The sequence below is a fragment of the Poecilia formosa genome, unplaced genomic scaffold (genome assembly GCF_000485575.1).
Source record: "Poecilia formosa unplaced genomic scaffold, Poecilia_formosa-5.1.2 Scaffold8, whole genome shotgun sequence".
NCBI classification, from domain to species: domain Eukaryota; kingdom Metazoa; phylum Chordata; class Actinopteri; order Cyprinodontiformes; family Poeciliidae; genus Poecilia; species Poecilia formosa.
The window spans coordinates 248,173-267,993 of record NW_006799947.1 but is presented as its reverse complement, the minus strand read 5'-3'; the positions used below and the strand labels follow the sequence as shown (position 1 = coordinate 267,993).

The window sequence follows — 19,821 nt, the reverse complement described above, 5'->3', positions numbered from 1 at the left end:
TCTCTGGAGAGAAGCATCCTGACAATCAGACCAGCCTGACTCTTTGTGCTCCCCAGTTTCCCTGCTGACAAAAGTCCTCACACCATCACTGGCCTCTGTCACACACACTCAACACATCTAAAACAAATTGAGTCTTCATGCACACATGCACAGCCAGCAGGGATGATTATGCATTATGGCCTCTGAACATAATCCTGTATGTGTGTGTGCTGAAAGCCAAAACACGTTTGCTTAAACACCACATTTTATACACACTGAACAGATGAGGGTCTCAGTAAGAAAATGACCAGGAACCCACCGGATCACTGCTACAAAGCTAATTTGAAAATTATAAGGGGCTGCAGAACAATTCTTTATCTCTGTAAATAAAAGTGAAATTATCTTTGTTTTTGTTTCCACATGATAATACATGAGGGGGAGGGGGAAACGGCATAGTTTGAACCTTTATCCCCCACGTGCTGGTTGGACCAATCAGCTTTAAAGGCCTACCTTCCAAAGGCTTCTCTAATGTCACTGCATAACTCAACCGAAGCCCAAGGACTGAAAGATTTTATTGAATTTCCTCCAATGAAAACATGGAGAAATATAGAAAGAAGCTATGAGAAGTAGGACGTAAAAATCCAGATGGGATTAAGGAGTAGTGGGGTCTTTAGAGCCTCTAGACTGATATTTAACTACGTAAGCTCTGACTTCATCCAACAGAAGTCGGATGATGGGTATGTGGAGAGTGACTGCTTCCTCTTCTTTTGTCTATATGCCTTAATCATGCTGAATTTTAAGTAAAGCACTCCCCAAAGCTAATATTTAGCTTAATTAGAACATTTTTATATTAGAATATGGTGAAGAAATGGAGGTCTGACCAGGTTTGAAAGCAATAAAGGCTTCAGATCAATCCTGGATTTATGACATCGTTTCAGGCAACAGAACTCCAACTCTAGGTTGGTCCATTTTTTGAAAATGATCCTCTTCAAGGAAATACATTTGGAAAATTTGTCCCTGAATGAACTCTACTCCAACAATGACAGTCAAAAAAAAAAAAATAAAAAATAAAAAAAAAACAACTAAAATCCCACAGCAACCAAGCAAACAGGTGCATGTCTATTTCTTCCTAAAACTCTGACTCATGCATGTGGACAAAGCCATGCCGATGGCCCTCCGGCCTCCACACCAGCACCCAAGGTTAATGCTGTTTGTCAAAGCGCTTCTAGGGAAAGGGGCTCTTGTTGTGAAGAGGGACAGTTGAGAGATGAGGTGGAGGATTCCTCTGTGTGCTCGACCCCCTCCTCTGTCAGAACCCACATCTGCCCATTAACCTGGGCCAATCAGCTTGACCTTGGTAAGGAGAGGGCCTCAGGAGTAGCTCACAGTGCCATCGACTCCAAGTGGTCATGTAATTGGCCTGTTAAGAGGAAGAGATTTGATGGTAATGTTGGAGGGGTGCTTGGTTACTTTGGGGTGCGAGCACAAACCGACTAAAAAGCAGATGTTTCCCTTTCTTAATAGGCGTTTCATCTCTCCTCCCTACGTGAAACGGAAACTCGAGAACCATTTTTAACCACAGTAATGTTGTGTTCAGAGTAATGGTCAGTGCCAGTTTTCTGTCACGCCGAGCATTTTGTATGTAAGCGAAAAGTTAAAATCTTGGTCTCACCGGAAATAGCACTTCTTCCACATGTTTGCTGCATCCTCTGCATAGTTTGTGGCAAACCGCAAAGGGATTTTTGGTTTTATTTATCACTACTTCTCTATAAATGGCAGACTTGTACAGTACACAAACGCTCATCCTGTCAACAAAATTCTCTACTTCACAGATATGCAATATGTGTATATATGTTGGTCTGTTTCATAAAATCCCAATAAGATACCTGTAAGTCTTTTATATTAAAAATGTGAAAGAGTTGAAGTGGTAACAATTATATGCAAAGCACTGTATGCACCAATATTTAAGTAAAAAAAAATGGAAAAAGAGGAAACTAAGTTATTGGGGGAAAACCATTAGCTAAACCATAAAAAGAAGGGATTTCACTGAAAGGGGGAAGAGGGTGGAGACTTAAAGGAGGGAGGGGTAAGATGGAAAAGAGGAAGGAAAGAAAAAGAGATAAAGCCGAGCAGGTGTTGATTGGAGAGAGGCCGAGCAGTGAGTGCCAGCGGTACCTGTTGTCACAGCGCGGGCTGAGGTGTGAAGCTCGTCTCAGCAGAGGCCCTCGGAGGTGTGAGGTGATTATGGGCAAGAAGACAGAGAAATTTAGATGGAGAGACACAGGGAGAAAGATAGACACGGGCAGAGCGTGAATGTGGCAATAAAGCTGGCTGCAGGAATAATGGCAGAGTGGGAAGGAAAAACAGATTGAGACGGATAAAGTGAGAGCATGTATGACAGAAACCAGCAAGTAGGGTGATTGTACAGTGCATGTGTGTGTCCCTTTTTATATAGCAGCTACTCAACTCTTGGTGTCTCATTAAACAGCTTTTTTGGGGGTATAGACAGCTTTAGCAGCAGTACAGAAAATGTCTGAATGTGTCACAAATGCATTATGATGAATGGAGGTGTCTGCGTGTCCATTTTCAGGGTGAGCGTGGACTTTGACGACAGGGGATTCTCCTGAGGACTAGCTGCTTTCAGAAAGTTTTAACAAGTAGTCTAATTAGTGGGCCCAGGATAACTGGAGCTGCAGGAGCACCGAAGGAGTCAGGTCAAACAGTAATCCCAGGTTAATGACACCTCCTGAGGGGTCGGTTTCCCACTGCAAGAGCTTTCTATGCTCCAACCTCCACACCTCTCTGCAGTTCATCTGGCATTCAGACAGCAAGACGAGGAGTTATGGTCGTGACATCACTCTCAACCAGTGACATCATCACTGCCCATCAGTGATTTCACGCAGGCTGGCCTAAGCTGAAGATCAAACATGATGTCTAAAAACCGGCCTGACCGGATAATTTACGGGCTGCAAAGGAAAAAGTAGTCACCCATTTTCTGAAGTCTCTGGCAGTTTACCGTTTCTCTGGGGGACAGTAAAAATTGATTTTTTTTTGCCAAACAACAAATCACAGTTGTAGCACCTACACAGAGGTCAGTGGTGTTACCTGATTGTTGGGAATAAAGCTTAAAGTAATAAGCCACCGTTTTTCACCAGAGACTTTGGATAGCCATAAGAATCATGGTGACCTAACGTGGTCTTGCCCAACGCGGCAACTGTCAAAGCCTACTTGGTCTTATGTATTTAGATGAATCAAGTCTGTAACCAATCTCCTTTTCAAAGGACTCTGGCATCCATTGATGAGTCCTAATACAGCAGGCTCAGATGTGAAACACAAAGGGTCGACATGATTAATCAAACACAGACCCATTATGGCCAGACAGTCACACCAGCCTCCACGGTACGTTAACAGAAAGTCATAATAAGATGAGCTACAAAAAGGCTGATAGGGATGAAGATTAACAGATACAGCTCTACGAGTGGCTGGGTGACGGTTGTCTCTGAAGGTCTCCTTTGTCAGTGACGATCACCAGAGTGACATGAACGTCGGAGCCCAATGGAAACATTATTAGGTTGGGACAAAGGTGGGCACGATATGAGCTATCTGGGGTGAATGTGAGTAATTTTTTCCCTTCAGTTCCTGACATTTGACTTGCTTGGAGTCGCGTCAGAACAACAGCATCTATCTGATCTCAATTTGAACTTTTAATAAAAAGTCGCTGATGAAACACAGAAGGGCATGTTGGACCCAGGTAGTGATTGAAATCCAACTGAATGCTCACAAGGCGGTTCACCCCATATTTTTTGATTAAATTTATAGAACAGCAATCATTATCAGCTTACAAACAAACTCTTAACATTAGGACTCTTGCTTAAAAGCACACACACACACACACACACACACGCACACACACACACACACAAACACAAATCAAACTCCCCTGTTGTTCTTCAATCTGACACATACAGAAAACAGGCCAGACACTTAAATTACAAGAGTACAGCGCAAACTCTAGGTCATGCCAAATGACTCTGATTTTAACCATACGATAACATTACTCAGACAAGCACTGATGAAATATTAAAAACAAAATGAGCAGAAGCTTCTGCAATTTTAATGACGCTTGCGGCATGTGCAACAGAACAACAGTGATGCATTAATGCCAAACATCTCTGCTGACATAAAATCTCCTGTCCCTCCCGTCTATGGAAGGTTTATTGTGCCAATTAGGCTGTCTGGCCTTATGCAAAATGACAAGCATTTAGTAGGAATGATAATGATCAGCGCTATGCTGCACATGATCACATCTGTGGTAAATGTAAGTGCTAAGAGGATTTAGTTCTTGGAGGGTTAAAGAGATTTCATAAGATTTTAAGAATCTTATATTTGTGGAATAATTATTGTATTGAAACAAAAATATTTTACTGCACATTTTATATGTGCATCTTTAGAAATTGTAATATTAAAAGTGAATTTATTAATGTAATTCAATTCAAACAGACATAAAAAAGGCCAAGCAATCAGATAAAGAAGGGTGGTCCTGTTCTGGGGACTGTGGAATAACTGCTTTACAACAACAGAGTGTCTTCTGTCAGAGGCTTGTCAGGACCGCTGTAATACAGACTGTTACAGGAGGTCCTTTCTGCTTACAGCTATCAGCATCTACAACAATGTTTTGAAGAACCCTGAATAATATGAGCTACAACAAGACTTAATTTCCCTGTGGGGTTATTATTTTTGAAATTGGATCTATACGTTTCATTTTTTAAATTAAATTTCTGAAATTAATTCACTTTTGCATGATATTCTAATTGAGATGCACCTGTCTTGTGCACAAAGATGCATTTTGTAGACAACGTCTTGTTATGATAAAGGACTGGAACTAAGGCAGAAGCAGGACCAAGCCGTCTCATTGTCTGTATATTAATGGATAAAGACGGTGAGGGGAGATGTATATGTGTATGCACACAGAAAGAAACTCACACAGAAAACCTTGGGCAAAGAAGAAAATAGACTTCTGTGTTGGCAACAGCTTTTCCCTAATCCTCGCCCTTGGGCTATATTGTGCAGTCAAGCAGGCTATTACATGGCAACAATTAGGGGGGCTGCAGCCCAACACCTGGTCGTCCCCTATTCTGGCCCTTCAGTGGCAGCTGACTGTACAGTCTCACAGCCAGGTGGCCCTCCTTCAATGACATTAGCTAGTCACTCCAGGGTTAATCAGGAGCCAGCCATCATCCAGTGGGCAAGCATGAAGGCCCATTCAGACTGAAGGCTTTTATAGTGAAAATGGATGATGGAGACAATGTCCGTTATAAAAACTTCTTCAACTGAAGATCTCTGACAGAGATCCCACATAATCGAAATGGACTTGGGAGGGAAAAGGGATAGGGCCCGTGGCCCCTTTGGATTCACGGCATACGTTTGCTGCACTGTCTTGATTGGGTGAAGCATAGCTTACAGCATGTCAACTGTGCATCCTGCAGCTTATAAAGGACCTTTTCATGGGTGGACAAAAACAGATGGAGGAGCGGGAAGTACTATACATACAGGCAGACGGGCGATGATGTGGGGGGAGGGACACTGGATTTTTGTCAGCCGCCTGATACAAAAACAAGTGTGCGTAGCTAGAGCAGCTCCAGATATTTCAGCTTTTAAAAAGGGGGGAAAAAAATCCAAAGCCCCCTGGCTTGGAGATTTGAGGATAAATAACAATCATTAGAATAACAAAAAGCTATAGATTTGTACCCAAATGAGCTAGCATCTCATCAATAGTAATTAGAAGCTATACATAACTAATGAAGATGTGCACACTACATTAAACAAAACTATTGAGTTGTTCTGTTATCTAAAATTAAACCATTAAATAAGAGGAAAACTAAACCTCATATTACATTTCAAACCACTAAGAAATATAGGCCAATACAATAAGAGGGGAAAAAAGGCTAAAAGTCACAAGTTAGAAAAGTCAAATTTTACAGTAATGACACAGAAAAAACAAACAAATGTCTTTGACACCAAACAACTCTGGAACAATTCAATGGTTTGCCAATCTGTGACTGAATGTCATAAGTACATAGGGCCACTTCCTGCTTCAAATTTGGATCCATGTAATAATACTACACTCAATTTGTAATCAAAGTCAACACGGAACTGAAAATAACATCACAACAGAGTTGAGAGCATTCTTGTTACAAGTCAGAAAACAATGAGATTTTCCATTTGTTTTGGTGCTAACTATTGCTAGCAATATAGGTCAACAATATATTTTTCTACACATTACAGTAAAATTACTATACAACATGCTAAAGTAGTCGTCTCATGTCTAGTTTTTATTGGTTCTGGTCTGTATTTAGAACAATTTACTATATATATATATGATAGATGATTACCCCTGAACAAACAAAATACCCAAGTGACCGCCTGCTTCAAGCTGTTATTTCATTCTGAAAACTACATTTCTGTATAGGTGCCGACGGGTACATTAAAGAAACAGACCCTGAAATGTCCCACTAGTTGGCATGAATTGATGTACTGTTGGTATGAATCAACCAAAACCAAAGATGCAATATGGCGAAGGAACAAAATGACCAGCACACCATCAAACTCAGTATTATTACAGCCTGTTGCAGAGGAGGGACGTCGGAAGATTCAGCTAGCATCTCTCAATGCTTCTCTTTCAGTCACAGCCACCACTTGACAATAAAAGACAGACTATCAGAATTAACACATCAAAGGCTGCTTTCTGTAAGAAGAGGCAAACAATGCACAGCGATGCACACTTAAATGTTTTGTTTTTGTTATTGCTTTGTTTGCAGCGCTTGTCCATCAATACAAAAAATTCCATTTAGTGCAAAGATGCAAATGCTGGGAGGGACAAGGACGTCCACTGAAAGAAAACAATAGCCACAGGCCAGCCGAGAAGCAAACAGTGCCTTTGAAGTATTTAAAGAGGCATTAATGTGGAACTTATGAATAATCAACTAATTCCTTCTTAACACCATGAATTAAGTCTGCAACATTAAAAGCAATGCGGTCTTATAATAAAAGAGCAGAGTCCTGGGGAATTACAAAATAAAATGGTTATTTAGAAAGAAGAGCCTGATGATGTAACAACGCATAAAAAAAAAGAGTTTACAAAACGAAGTGCTAGATCAGAGACGAAAAGATTCCAGCGGAGCGAGATGAGTGACATTTCACTGACATTTCCCAGCAGCATTCAATGTGAGGCTGCCTCACGACAGCGTCGGGAATATCTATGGATATGCTTGAATGTGACACAGGCGTTAAGGGATGTGGGTTCTTTCAGGGGCCGGCTTCAGCTCTGGGGCCAGTGATGAGGAGCCTGGACCCTGTGAGATTGAATAGTAATCACTGGAGCACAGATAATGGATGATTGAAGGCTCTTTCTACTCCGCTGCTGGATTTCAATATCAGAGAGGCCCTAGAATTGGGATTCTTATCAGGGGTGGTGTGTCAAACAAAGGAGAGCCGAGCGTGAAATATGGGGTCCAACTCAGGCACACGACCACGGCGATTAGCACAAGGATAAAAAGGGCCGCACAAACAAAAGAGGGCAGCTTTAGCTGGACAACGAGCTGTTTCTGGCCTTGTAGTAGGAGACACGCTAGGAAGATGGGACATAAAGGAAAAAAGACAGACTACTTGCTGGTTACAAGAGAAGGGGACAAGAGTTTTTCGGCGATGGTCTGGAGATGAATGGTGACACAGTTGACTGTTTAAAGAGCCTTTCCATAGGAATAACAACAGACAAGCGGGGATAAAACACAAAGCAACTCCAAGTTATTTGTGCAAAAGCGCACATCTTTCACATTTGCAAAAGCGTGCATGGTGGCACGAGGCTTCACATCAATGCCAAATCTATTACAAAAAAAATATTATTCCCATTTATCCCCTGATTCCAAGCACCACCGCTTGCCAGTAAAGCTCATTAACCCTCCCTTCAAGAACCCTGAGACAAAAAAGAGGGAAAACAAAACATAACTAATCAATGGGAATGCACTGGGTTGGGAGGGTGCGGAGAGGGGGATAACACGATAACCTGAGAGGACTAACAGCTTTTGCTTTAGTGCTGTGCTCACTGGGTGTGGGGTGGAAAAAGAAAGTTCATTAATTAAACAGGGCTAGGGGTAACAGATGGAATGGCTAGCTGGATGCTAATCACTTAAAGCGGAGGGACAGGTTTTTTACACTTGAGCTGGAAACGGCAACAACAAACCAATCACACTGGACCCTGAGGCGTCTAGGGACTCTGGGATTACAGTATCTCAGGGGTGGGGCATTGAATTTATTTATTTTTTTTTGTTGATATTAATATTTGAACTCATGTTCGGACAATACTTTGATAGACATTTCCAATCTAGATTTAACAATTCCTTCATATGGAAAACTATTTCAAAGGCTGGTTAATTTCAAATGTTTAAGTTTCTTTAAAAAAAAACTTGCATAAAACAGAAACAACTGTACAAAATGATTCCAGGAATACAGAAAGTGACTTCTCTTATATATACAATATATCTAATAATACAAGAAAAGTAACTCCAAAAGTCTTTCAGACCAACAGGCTTATCCATGCACTTGTGTCTAATACTCTGTCTTAGGTTATGGTGAACTCAGTGACTAAATATTACGCCAAAATCACTAACCCTGCAAATTTAAGAGAAATTATACAACGTGTTCGAATTATAAGCCAAGTTACATTTACTTTAAATCTGGAACTGTGCAAAAACATATCTATATCTCTGAGTTACTGAGTAATGTTTAGTTCATATTCTAATTGTTAGAGATGCAGTTCTAAAACAACAAAACTGTAAGAAAGTTTAGTTTATTTACTATAATGTCAAAATACAAAATGCCCCAACAGTGTGACACCAGACGGGTGTGTGTGTGTGTGTGTGTGTGCTACCCTTGGCGGGTCTCTGGGACCCTGCTGTCGGCCGTCTGGTTCTACGCCTGCCCTACCTGTGTTTTTAAAGGGGGGGGCCCCCATGAAGCCCAGGCCCTGGAGCGCAGGCTGGGCAGGGCCTCCGGGGCTTTTCAGGGTGTGGGTGCCATGCAGTGGACGCCTTTTGTTACGGGCTGGGTGGCAAGAGGAGGAGGAACTAATGTGGAGGGAGGAGGGGTAAAAAAAAAAAAAAAAAGGAGTAATGCTATGAGTCATTTTGCATTAGCAGCGGGAGTGGGAGACAGGGAGAGGGGAGTAGATGAGAGGGGACGAAGGGCGAGAATACTTTTGCATGTTGTATGAAGCTAGACGCCATATGCCATCCGAGCTGGGCTGCCTCCTGAGTCAGGGCTCTTGGTTTGACAGGCCTGCGCTTGCCCCCTCCGTACACCCAAAGCTACCCCCTCCCCCCAACCCTAACACCCTCCTCCTTCTAGGCCTTTCTACGCTCCAGCAATGGGCTTGGCAATTGCTTTGGTTGTGCATGGTCTGCACTCTGTTCATCTGTGTGTGCATTGGAAGAAGTGTGTGTGCGTGTGTATGTGTGTGAGTGTGTGTGTGGGGTGGGGGCTTACTCAGTGATCTGAACACATCGGACATTGTCGTGAGTCCCGGCAGGAACAGCTGGTCAGCTGGAGAGAGAGGTGGGAGGGGGCAGGGATAAGGAGGGGAAGAGATGGGAGGCAGTGCGCTACACTGATAATGGGATTAGGTTAAAACATTCAGAGGGGGAGAGAGACCCCTCCCCTTTTAGTAGCCCTCCAAATAATGCATAAACTCCCAACCACCCTATCAAAGCCAATGCCAGCCACCGCCCAAAGAAGAACTTGCCAAGTCCAAACGGGGGCCCCTACTCACTCACTCATTCAGCAATAACTCAGTTTTAATAAAGTCGCTCCGTAAAGTTCAGGTGATGAAACTTACTTACATTTTAAAGCAACTTCCTGGTAGTGAGCTTCGTTTCCTACAAACAGGAAGTTGGCAAGTTACACTCACATGAATCCTGTATATAATGACTTGCATGGCACCTCACTGTGCCCAGTCAAGCACCGTGTACCACGGCGATCCAGACTGCTGAGTATTATCTATGAGGCTGCTGACAGTTATGGCACAACAGCTGGCAAATTAGACCTATCAGCAATGCTAAATAATTCATGTGAGACAACACTAACATGGCAGATCCTATTCATGACACCCCATCATGCATATGGGAGCACTTTCATCTCTGCTAGGTGAAGAGTTTTACAGTATACAAAAGAAAAAAAAAAGAAAAAAGGTTGTGGTCAGACAGAGACAGAGCGGAGAGTGGGACAATAACTTGGAGGAAGGGCTGTGAGAATGTGTCACTAATAATTACAATGGGAGTCTGGGGATGAAGCATCAACACACAAAGGCGTGTACACAGGATATCATATCCTTTATGTTTTCACTTTCACTTTGAAATTATGTCCAGATATGTTAATGTGAGCCTGTTGGGGGAAGCATGACAGACTTCAGCAGCTTTCTGGGTTCCAACGAAAGAATCAAACCTTCTTCTCTCTGCTACACACACACACACACCCTCACACACACCACCTAAAAGCCTGGCTCGCATGACTGGCGATGGGCAGAAACAGATTATGGTTATTGATCGCTGCCTGGAGATGGATCTGCGTGTGTGTGTGTGTGTGTTTACTTGTGTGTCAGAACAGAGGATGGGGACTGAGAGCAGTGTGCAAAAGCTATTGATTCTGTCCGGTAGGGAGGATATGTCTCTGAATCAAGGTCAGTTTTGCATTGTCTCACCTATTAGTAACTTGCCATCTCACAAACACACACGTTGACACACACACGCACACATACAGATCCATTTTTATCTTTAACAATGGCCCTATCACAAAAAGTGACGGACGGAGCATCAAACTCAAGTGCTTGTCAAAGAAAGAAATGAATCCCACCCTCTGGATGAGGAGATTACTCTATAGTGACGGCATGAACGACCTTCATACACAGTAAATGGAATTGGACAGCGAGGCCATCCTGTGACCGACTGCTTTCAAATGAAACAAACTTAGCTCTGTAATGCTACGATGGGGTATATTTTGGCTGAAAAAAATGGAGAAGGTGTAGTAGAAAAAGATGCAGTATTAGCCACAGCCTTGGGAGAATTGTGAAGCAAAAACCATTTAAGATTTTTTTTTTTGAGAAATTAACAAGGTGTTGAAAGCCATTGGTATCAGGGCTTCAAGAGGGAGCACATACAGACTGGAGTGAGGTCGAGTGTGACGTTTCTTCAGTCAGAGAGGATCGGGTGAACCATGCCATCTGCAGGAGCTGTTTCTTCAAGTCCAGAGTCAGTGCTGCTGTCTATCATTAGTTTTTAGAGCGCCTCATGCTTCCTTCTGCTCACAATGTTCGAAAAGACAGTTATTTCATTTTCCAGTGGGAATTTTCTCTGGTCCACAATAACAAAAGTGCAAATACCTGCTTTGATGTCCATTTTATCACTGTGCTTCATTGACTTGCAAATTGACATGAGCTAAACTCCAAAAACGATTTGTGGAGTATTGCTAAGAGGAAGTCGAGAGACTTAATACGAATACTGAAGTAACCAGACCTTCCTTAATATATCAGATGATCGTCTCCATCCCACATCGCATTATATTTCATGTACTGTCCCGAAAAGCATTGGGTGTACATGGCTGGCGTTTCTGCTTTAAAAAAAAAAATCATCTATTGTTTTTAAATATGCCAAATTTCCAAGAAAATGAGCTAAACAGAAAGAAATGCTTAAAATAGATTTATATCCCTCTGGATTTAACAAATCTAGTCAATAAGCTGTAGCTTTTGCTTTGAATAACTTTCCCATTATATTCTATTTCATTGGGATGTGGCAATAGGTGGATTTAAAACATGTAATGCTATAAGTCACAGCATTTAACTGTTAATCTAAAAATGTATTAGTCTAAAAAATAAATAAATAAATAAGACATGGTTCAACTTTGTTAGGACCTTTTCCACTATATCAGAAATGTTGATGAAAGAGATCCATTGATTGTTTTTGACAGGAAACCTGAATACTTTACTGTTTTTGTTTTAAGTTAAACAGAAGAAAAAGATAATGCAACTCTAAGGGCTTTGCACATGGCACTCAGTGGTTCAGCCATCCATCTTCCACGTACTCCGGGGTCAGCAGCCTAAGCAGAGGAGTCCAGACTTCGTTCTCCCCAGTCACTTGGGCCAGTTCCTCCGGGGAAATCCCAAGCCATTTCAAGTTTAGAAATGTAGTCCCTCCAGAGTGGCCTGGGTCCTCATCTGGGTCTCTCGTCCGTATCAAAACCCTGAGATACTTAAATTCATCCAATTAGAGCACTTTGTCCTCGACCTGGAGATGGCACTCTACCCTTTTCCAGCTCAAGACCGGGGTCTTAGTTTTAGAGGTGCTGATTTTCATCAGAGCCGCTTCTCAAGTGAAATATTCTGGAAGTGGTTGTAATTCTTTCCCTACTGATTCAGACCTTAAAAACGCTGAAAGCAAATAATATGCTTTTCCAACCCTTTCAGGACTGTGTAGGAACCCAGCATACACAAGTGCAGAAATTACTCAATAAAAAAAACTGTGGTTTAAAAAAAAAAAAAAAGAAAAACATTTTGTGGTCACCGGTGTTGACAAAGCCGCTGTGAAGGATAGACAAGCTGCAGATGGGATGCTCTGACCACAAAGCCAGACCAGTTGCATTTTCTATCAGACATACATAAATAATAAATTATCCATGATGAGTTGTTTGTAAAAGGCTTGTGATAAGATTCTTATTAGTTTGAGGCCGATGCAGTGTCCTGACAGAGGAAGCTGAGACAAAATGTGCAAGAAAAGTGCAACTAACAGCTGTGGAGCTCATGAAAAAGTGGACTGAGCAGGTCAGATTTAACAAATCAGCAGGAGAGAGGAAAAGGGGAGATGGAAGGAAACAGGACATAATGGGGAAAGATATTACGAGGTGGTATCCTACTGAAAAAACATTGTTGCCCATCCGTGTGTATTTTCCTGCAATGTTGCTGGTGGACATTTTTTAATATCAAATCTTATTAGCTTGAGAGATTCTGGGAGCGTTGCAGCGGACTGCTGGAGTCCTCTTGAGCCTTGTGACGGAGCGAGAGAGGGGGCTGCTGAGCCACACTGGCCTTTTATCTGGACACACAGGGGTCATATAGCTCCTCTTTGAAGAAATATTCTCTAATTACCTTGGAGAGTGGCCTCACAGGCAGAGAGCAGGCTGTGGATTGTTAAGGCATTGTGGAGGGGTAAACTAAGGATGAGGATTTTCTTCTTGCACAGAAAAAGGAAAACACACACATCCTTCAGGGAAAAAAAAAACACAAGTTGTTGCTCTGACTTGTTAAAGATAAAGATCTGCATATCTAAAGAAGCAAAAGAAAACAATGCAATAAACAGGGAAATAAAACCGGAGCAATGCACATCCAGTGTTGAACACGGCTCAAAGCTAAACTTGAAACGGCATTTCCAGTTCCTACTGCCACTGCTGAACAATCAACACATGAAAGAACCTCAACTACCCTAAAATTTGTTAATATATAGCTTTAACAAACCATTACAGATTTCGCTATTTCACTGCCACTATCCTGACAAGAACTCTCATTCAACATACAAACATCAGACCTACAGATATTGGCAGTGTGCTCTGCCTGGCTCACTTGTTCATCTACTCTTGGACAGTGTGAGGTCTGGCTGCCTATCAGTGCCAGACCTCCAGAGGCAGCGCTTATCTCCTCCCATAGATCGCGCCTTTGTGCTTATTGCTCCTCTGCTAAGGAATGCCAGGTGAAGCCGTGCGACTCAACACAGGCCTGTTACTCGCCCCTCTCTCCATCGACTCCCACCACCCCCATACTGCAACCTCCCTGAGGCTCACACAGGCCGGCAGTGGCCCCACCACCTCTGCTCCCCCTCAGCTCTGGCACAGACAGTCACACTGGGCTAATTCACTTGGCGTTGGGTAACAGACATCTGTCACTCAGGATGCCCCAGGGGACACACAGACACAGCCTGATACTGGGTTGGGGGGTGGGGGGCGGGCGATGCGATGCATTGTGAAACGCACACAGACGGATGCATACTTACACACAGGCAACGCGGCGTGTGTCGCAGCTTGATTTGGGACAGACGGTGGTTGATGCATGAGTATGACGAAAGGAAAGTTTTAAAAACAACAAGTACGTGCACCTGAAAACACAAATACAAGAACTTCCTTCCAAACTGAACACACTCCTTTGGGGGAGGTTTCTATAGCAACTACCAGTGGGACGGAGGCGCTGCGGTGAGAAGGTGCTGTACATGTAGTCCGAGGAGGAGCAGGGGCGTTTGAGGAGATCGGATTTCTCCCTCAAGGGGCCATCCCGATTCTGCCCCCCCCCCCATCTCACCCTGCACCGCCAACAACTCCATGCTGCCGGTATTCACATGCTAATTTATCTCCACTGGTAATTACACTCTCTTTAAACCAACTGACAACTACAGCTGGAGTCAGGCTCTTAACGGCACACTGTTGGATGGGTGGAGGGACGCAGGCGTGTGTGTCTGAATGCACTTACATGTATTTGCTCATGGCGCTTTTATTTTGGCTCTCTTTTTCGTCCATATAATGGTAGTGATAGATGATGACACATTATCTCTGCTCCAACCCAAAACAGCCCTACAAACCTCCCATTTTGCTCCAGGCTGTGAAACAGCCCAACCTAATAGTTATATGTAAATAAGGCAGATCGCTGTCAGCACTCAGCTGTGTACACTGGCTAACACGACATGCACGCCACATGTCTCAATGAATTTGCCCAGAAGGGGTTTTAGTTTCACTATAAACTGAAGCTTTGGAAAGTTTTACCTCAATTGCTGGTCTTTTTCTTTTTTTTTCTTTTTTTTTTTACACTAAAGCATTCAAGTGATGATCTGTTGTTATATGAGATAGTGAAGAAGACACGGTGGAGGTGTAAAGGATACAAGCTCTGGTAGAGAGTCAGCCGGGACTTGACAGCTCTGCTGGCATTGATACAAGTGGCTCGTACCAAACTTGGCAACAGCGACCCGGTGACGATGGCGCCATTAAACAGAGGTCCAAAGAAAGGAACCTAAAGAGTTTCAGAGAGAAAAAACAAATACATGAGAATTAAAAGAAGAAAAAAATAATAATTTGAGTCCAATGATTATTTGTACAGTGCTTTTTTGTCACACGATGAAAAAAACAAAAACAAAAAAACTGACCAAAAATGTATTTTATTTTGGTAAAACAAACAAACAAAAAATCTATCCAAACTAATTAAAACTTCCAATTTACAAAACTAATTGCCCCTTATATCTAATAACAGGTCACGCCACTGCAATAACTGCCATCCAGTGTTCAGGCTAACTCACAATTAGTCTTTTATGCCATTATGAAGGAATTTTGTTAGACATTTTTTTTTTCTTTTGCAGAATTGTCTTGAATGAGCCATTAATTGTAATGTCATAATCAGTTTCAAGCTTGGACTTTGACTGGACCACTATGTTCCTATTGTTTTTTTTTTATTGTTTAGGCTATCAGAGACTGACTTGATGGTTTGCTTCAGAACATATTAATGCTGTCAAGTGCTTAGATTCAATGTGATTCACTGGAGCCCCTATGCCTTCAAAATATCTTTGTAACCCATCCCAGACTAATACATGTCTACCTTGTGATCACACAGGTTCTGTTTAAGTGGTTTCTTTGCTCTTCTGGCCTGGCAGTAAACACGTTGGGGTGTGGCTAGTCATATAAAAAATGTGTGTGACTGTCAGGTAATTATTTTAGCAGGTGGGCGATTAGTTTTTCAGGTGCAGCTAGAACAATGTGTGCATTTACCTACATATTATATAATATAATTTGAAACAATGAGAGTGAAAAAAACAACAAAAAAAAAACTAAATTTTAAACAAATCTGTTAAGGAGAAAGGAGCAAATCCTTTTTCGCAGCACTGCAGGAGATTCTTGGATTAAAAATCTTCATGGATATTTCTTCCAAACGGTTGCTCCATCTGTTTAGGGCAAAGGGTTCAAGTTGAAATTGAATTTTTCCTAACTTTGCATGACAACTACACATATCTAATGCGAATCAATGTTAGGTAAATGAAATTAAAATGACAATCAATGCTATACAATGCCCTCATATTGAGCTGCTGGACAAATACAAAAGGAGCAATATGAATTTTAGCAACAGCCTGAGTGTGTGTGCGTGTGTGTGTGCGGGAGTTGTACACGCGTCTGTTCATGCATATTGGAAGGGGCCCTTAATCACCAGAGCTCAATAGTCATTGACCTGGAAGTTGACGCGAATGTCAAAGGGTTCCTGAAAGGTTCAACTTGGCAGTTCAGACACTTTAAGAGTCCAGTTGAATTAAAGAACATTTTTTATGGAGATGTTGTTCAAAAAAAAAGAAAAAAGATATTTCTTTTAGATGCAATCATTTTTCTTTTATTCATAACATCCCACAAATATGTTAAGGATTTTTTTTTGAAAAAATATTCATGCAAAAAGAGTGTAAATAGATATTTTTGACCATCTGAAAGTCGTCATCAGTGGCTTTAGGAGTTTAGACATTTCACTGTCCTCTGTGAGGCCACACATCGAGTACAGCACTGCAAAGTAACCAAGATGAAAGCTAACCAACAAAGGGCAGTAACCACCTCTGAGAGCACATACCCACAGTGTGGGTAATAATGCACTGCTGGAGGAGAAGAGGACTGAAAGCCTTCAGACAGAAAACAGAAAGCAGAAACATCTTTTAAAAATTCACAAGAAAAAAAAAGAACAGGAAATATAGGGAAGAGATTGCATTACCACATAAACAGAGACAATATATTAAAACAGCACCGTGCCGTCTGAACACAGTTGAAGACTTCATGGTGTACAATTTGGCCTGTCACAGGAGGGGACGTTTGGATGTTTGATGATGGATCTTATCCATTAAGTGTCTCAGAAAGCTTCAACTGCGAACCAGCATGTGGAAAAGCAAAACCTTCTCTCAACTAAATACGGCAGGGTCTTTACCAGGATACCAGTAGGTTTTTACTGCCTCCACCGCCTAAATGTTCAAAAACAGTATTTAGAATCACAGCTTTTTGGGTGGGCATTTGCTTATTGTGGGTTAATAATTTCTATTCAATTTTATTTGAAGAGGTTGATTGAGTCAGCTAATCGCAGACTAAAATATGTGACTTACACTCAAAAAAAAAAAAAAAAAGTACCGTAAAAACCAGATTATAACACTCTTTCAAACTCTGACAGTCCAGATCACATAACAAGTCAATCCAGACTCAGTCAGTGGTTTGGAAAATTGCATAATTGGACATATATTATACAATGTGTTCATTTCTAGATTTGACAAATGTGGGGTTTTCTCCACAATCTAAGTGTCAGTGTAGCTTTGCAGACACTTTCAGTGAGTGAACAGCTAAAAAGAACCCGTCATGATCCCTGCTGCTCTCTGCCTGCCTGAGTGATGAGGCCTGCTCAGCCCCATTTCTGCTCTTTGAAAGTCCTATAGGAATGAATTAAGTTAAGGAAGAGAACACTAAGTTTCACAGGTTAAAGTGTTGTATATTATAACTGCTCTGTAAAACCCAGATAAACTTGTGTTAGAGCAGCAGAAACTGTCCTGGAATTCCAGGGGGACAAAAAAAAAAAGCTTTTAATTCACAAAATGTACTGTTTCTTCCTTTTTATATGAAACATGTACACCAACGCACAAGCGTTAGTGTGCATGCTTTCCAAAGAAGTACAGTGATCCCTCGCTATAATGCGGTTCACCTTTCGCGGTCTTGCCGCTTTGCGGATTTCTTTTGTGCAGTTTTTTTCACAGTGCATTGTGTTCTGCATCCTGATTGGCTAAACAGTCTCCGAGCTCCTTCTCTACCTGTGTGCCAATAATGTTACGGTATTTAAATACAAGTGATACAGAAAATACAAGTAATACAGATTGGCTATTCAAGAGATGGAAACTGAAACTTTGAATGCCTGCTGGAAAAAACTGTGGCCAGAGGCAGCGCGAAACCCGACCGGAGGCTCGCTTGACGAGATCCTTCGCTCTGCCGTAGATACAGCTGTGAATCTCGCGGGGCAGGTTGGAGGAGACGCTTTAATGACCTGACTCCGGATCACATTAAGGCCCGATTGATGCACACGCACATCCGCTGACCTGAAAACAGGTTTTGTTCTTTGGTTTCAATGTAGAGTATTTAATTATGCTGTGTAATAATTGTAAAAACTAAAGGTAACTACTTCGCGGATTTCACTTATCGCGGGTTATTTTCGGAACGCAACCCCCGCGAAAAACAAGGGATCACTGTACTAAACATTTTATTGGTATAGACAGGTAAAAAGTCTCAACATAAATTAAATGAGGATTGTAACTCAAAGCTGCAGTAAGTGACTTTTATAAATGTTTTTATTCATATTTGCTACAACTGTCACTATGTCCTTTTTATTATAATATGAGACAGTCCAAAAATAAATAAATAAATACAAAAAAAATCGAGTTTCCTCCCCTGTGGTTCTTCTCCTACCCCACTCCCAGTCAAAAACAACCAATTACAGCCAGACAGAGGGTCTATGGTTGTATTGATTCTATTAAAAGCAATTCTCTCTTAAAGTGTGATTATTTGACTGAATTTAAATTTACTCTGATAAAAATTGAATCCTGCAGTTTAACATGATGCCGTCCTTAAACTGCTCTCTGTAACACTGGTTTCAAACTCCACTCACAGCATGACAGGACCACCACTCACTAAAGTGCCGTGTTCTGCAACTTTCAGATGCGTCTCCATCTCAGCACACCTGAATCAAATAATTGTATAATTAGCACGACTTTGTGGAGCTTGAACGAATGCTGAGGATGTAATTTGGACCAACGATGCACGGTCACCAGACCTGAGCCCTCGACTCCGCTGCCTTAAAGTGACGATTAAAAAGCTCTACCACAGGAGAAAAAAAAAAAAAAAAGATTTACAATTACGTTACAACGTCTATAAATATTTACCTGAGGCTTCTTAATGACCTGGATGAAATACATGCGATTCTTCATTGGGTAGATGATAATGAGCACGTCTCCAAAGTCAGTTGGGATGATGCCACAACGGTAGTCCCTGGTGTGCTCGGACCACACGATGTGCACCTCATCGTTGCCCAAGTGACGCAGCTGCCAAATAAACACAAAAATCATTCTAATCAAGAGCCTTGGTAGTGCATGTTATTTCCACTGTTACGGTGATGAAGGAAAGACGACAAATTTAGGCGGATTATTGCAAAAGACTGTATTGCTAGTCCGTCTTGTATTACCTCTAGAGACCAGGAGAGAAAACTAGAGCTGAGGGAAAAAAACAAACAAAAAAAAACAAGGCAATAAGAGATATAAAGAATATTTACTTGAAAGGTGCCCCCCCAAAAAAGTGAAACCATCTTTTATCACTGCAATCAGCAGGTGTAAGAAAAATCACAAAGTTTGTTAAAAAAAATAAATAATGGTTAACACTGGGGGTTGAGGTCCTGGATTTGCCTCTTTTTATAGATTTTTCATTACAAATTCAAATAGCAAACACAAAATAGACAAAATTGCACTTTTAAAACCAAAGTAATTCAAATCCAATTAACCTTCCCCATCAGAGCTTAAATTGCTTCCCATTTCCACTCTATTCATAAACACAAATGAAACTGGGCAGGACAAGAAGACACTCTTAAATGACAGGAAATAGGTTGACAGTAGTTTATAAAAGGTAAACAGGTTCCCCCCCCCTTTTTTGAAGGCAAACAGGTGAACAAAGTCGCATTATATTCTCTTACAGGTTAATATTAACTATGGCACCTTGCCACAG

The 19,821-nt window shown here is 41.6% G+C and overlaps 1 protein-coding gene across 9 annotated transcripts in view; it reads right to left on the bottom strand.

The window, feature by feature from the left end:
• Positions 1 to 19,821, bottom strand: part of ralgapa2 (Ral GTPase activating protein catalytic subunit alpha 2) — a 103,999-nt gene that overhangs the window by 13,727 nt on the left and 70,451 nt on the right. For all 9 annotated transcript variants that reach the window (XM_016661648.1, XM_016661652.1, XM_016661645.1 and 6 more), the window contains 2 exons: positions 18,990 to 19,148; positions 14,940 to 15,067 (listed from right to left, as the gene is read on the bottom strand). In XM_016661648.1, the coding sequence (XP_016517134.1) occupies positions 14,940 to 15,067; positions 18,990 to 19,148 (287 nt within the window). The remainder of the gene's footprint in view (positions 1 to 14,939; positions 15,068 to 18,989; positions 19,149 to 19,821) is intronic.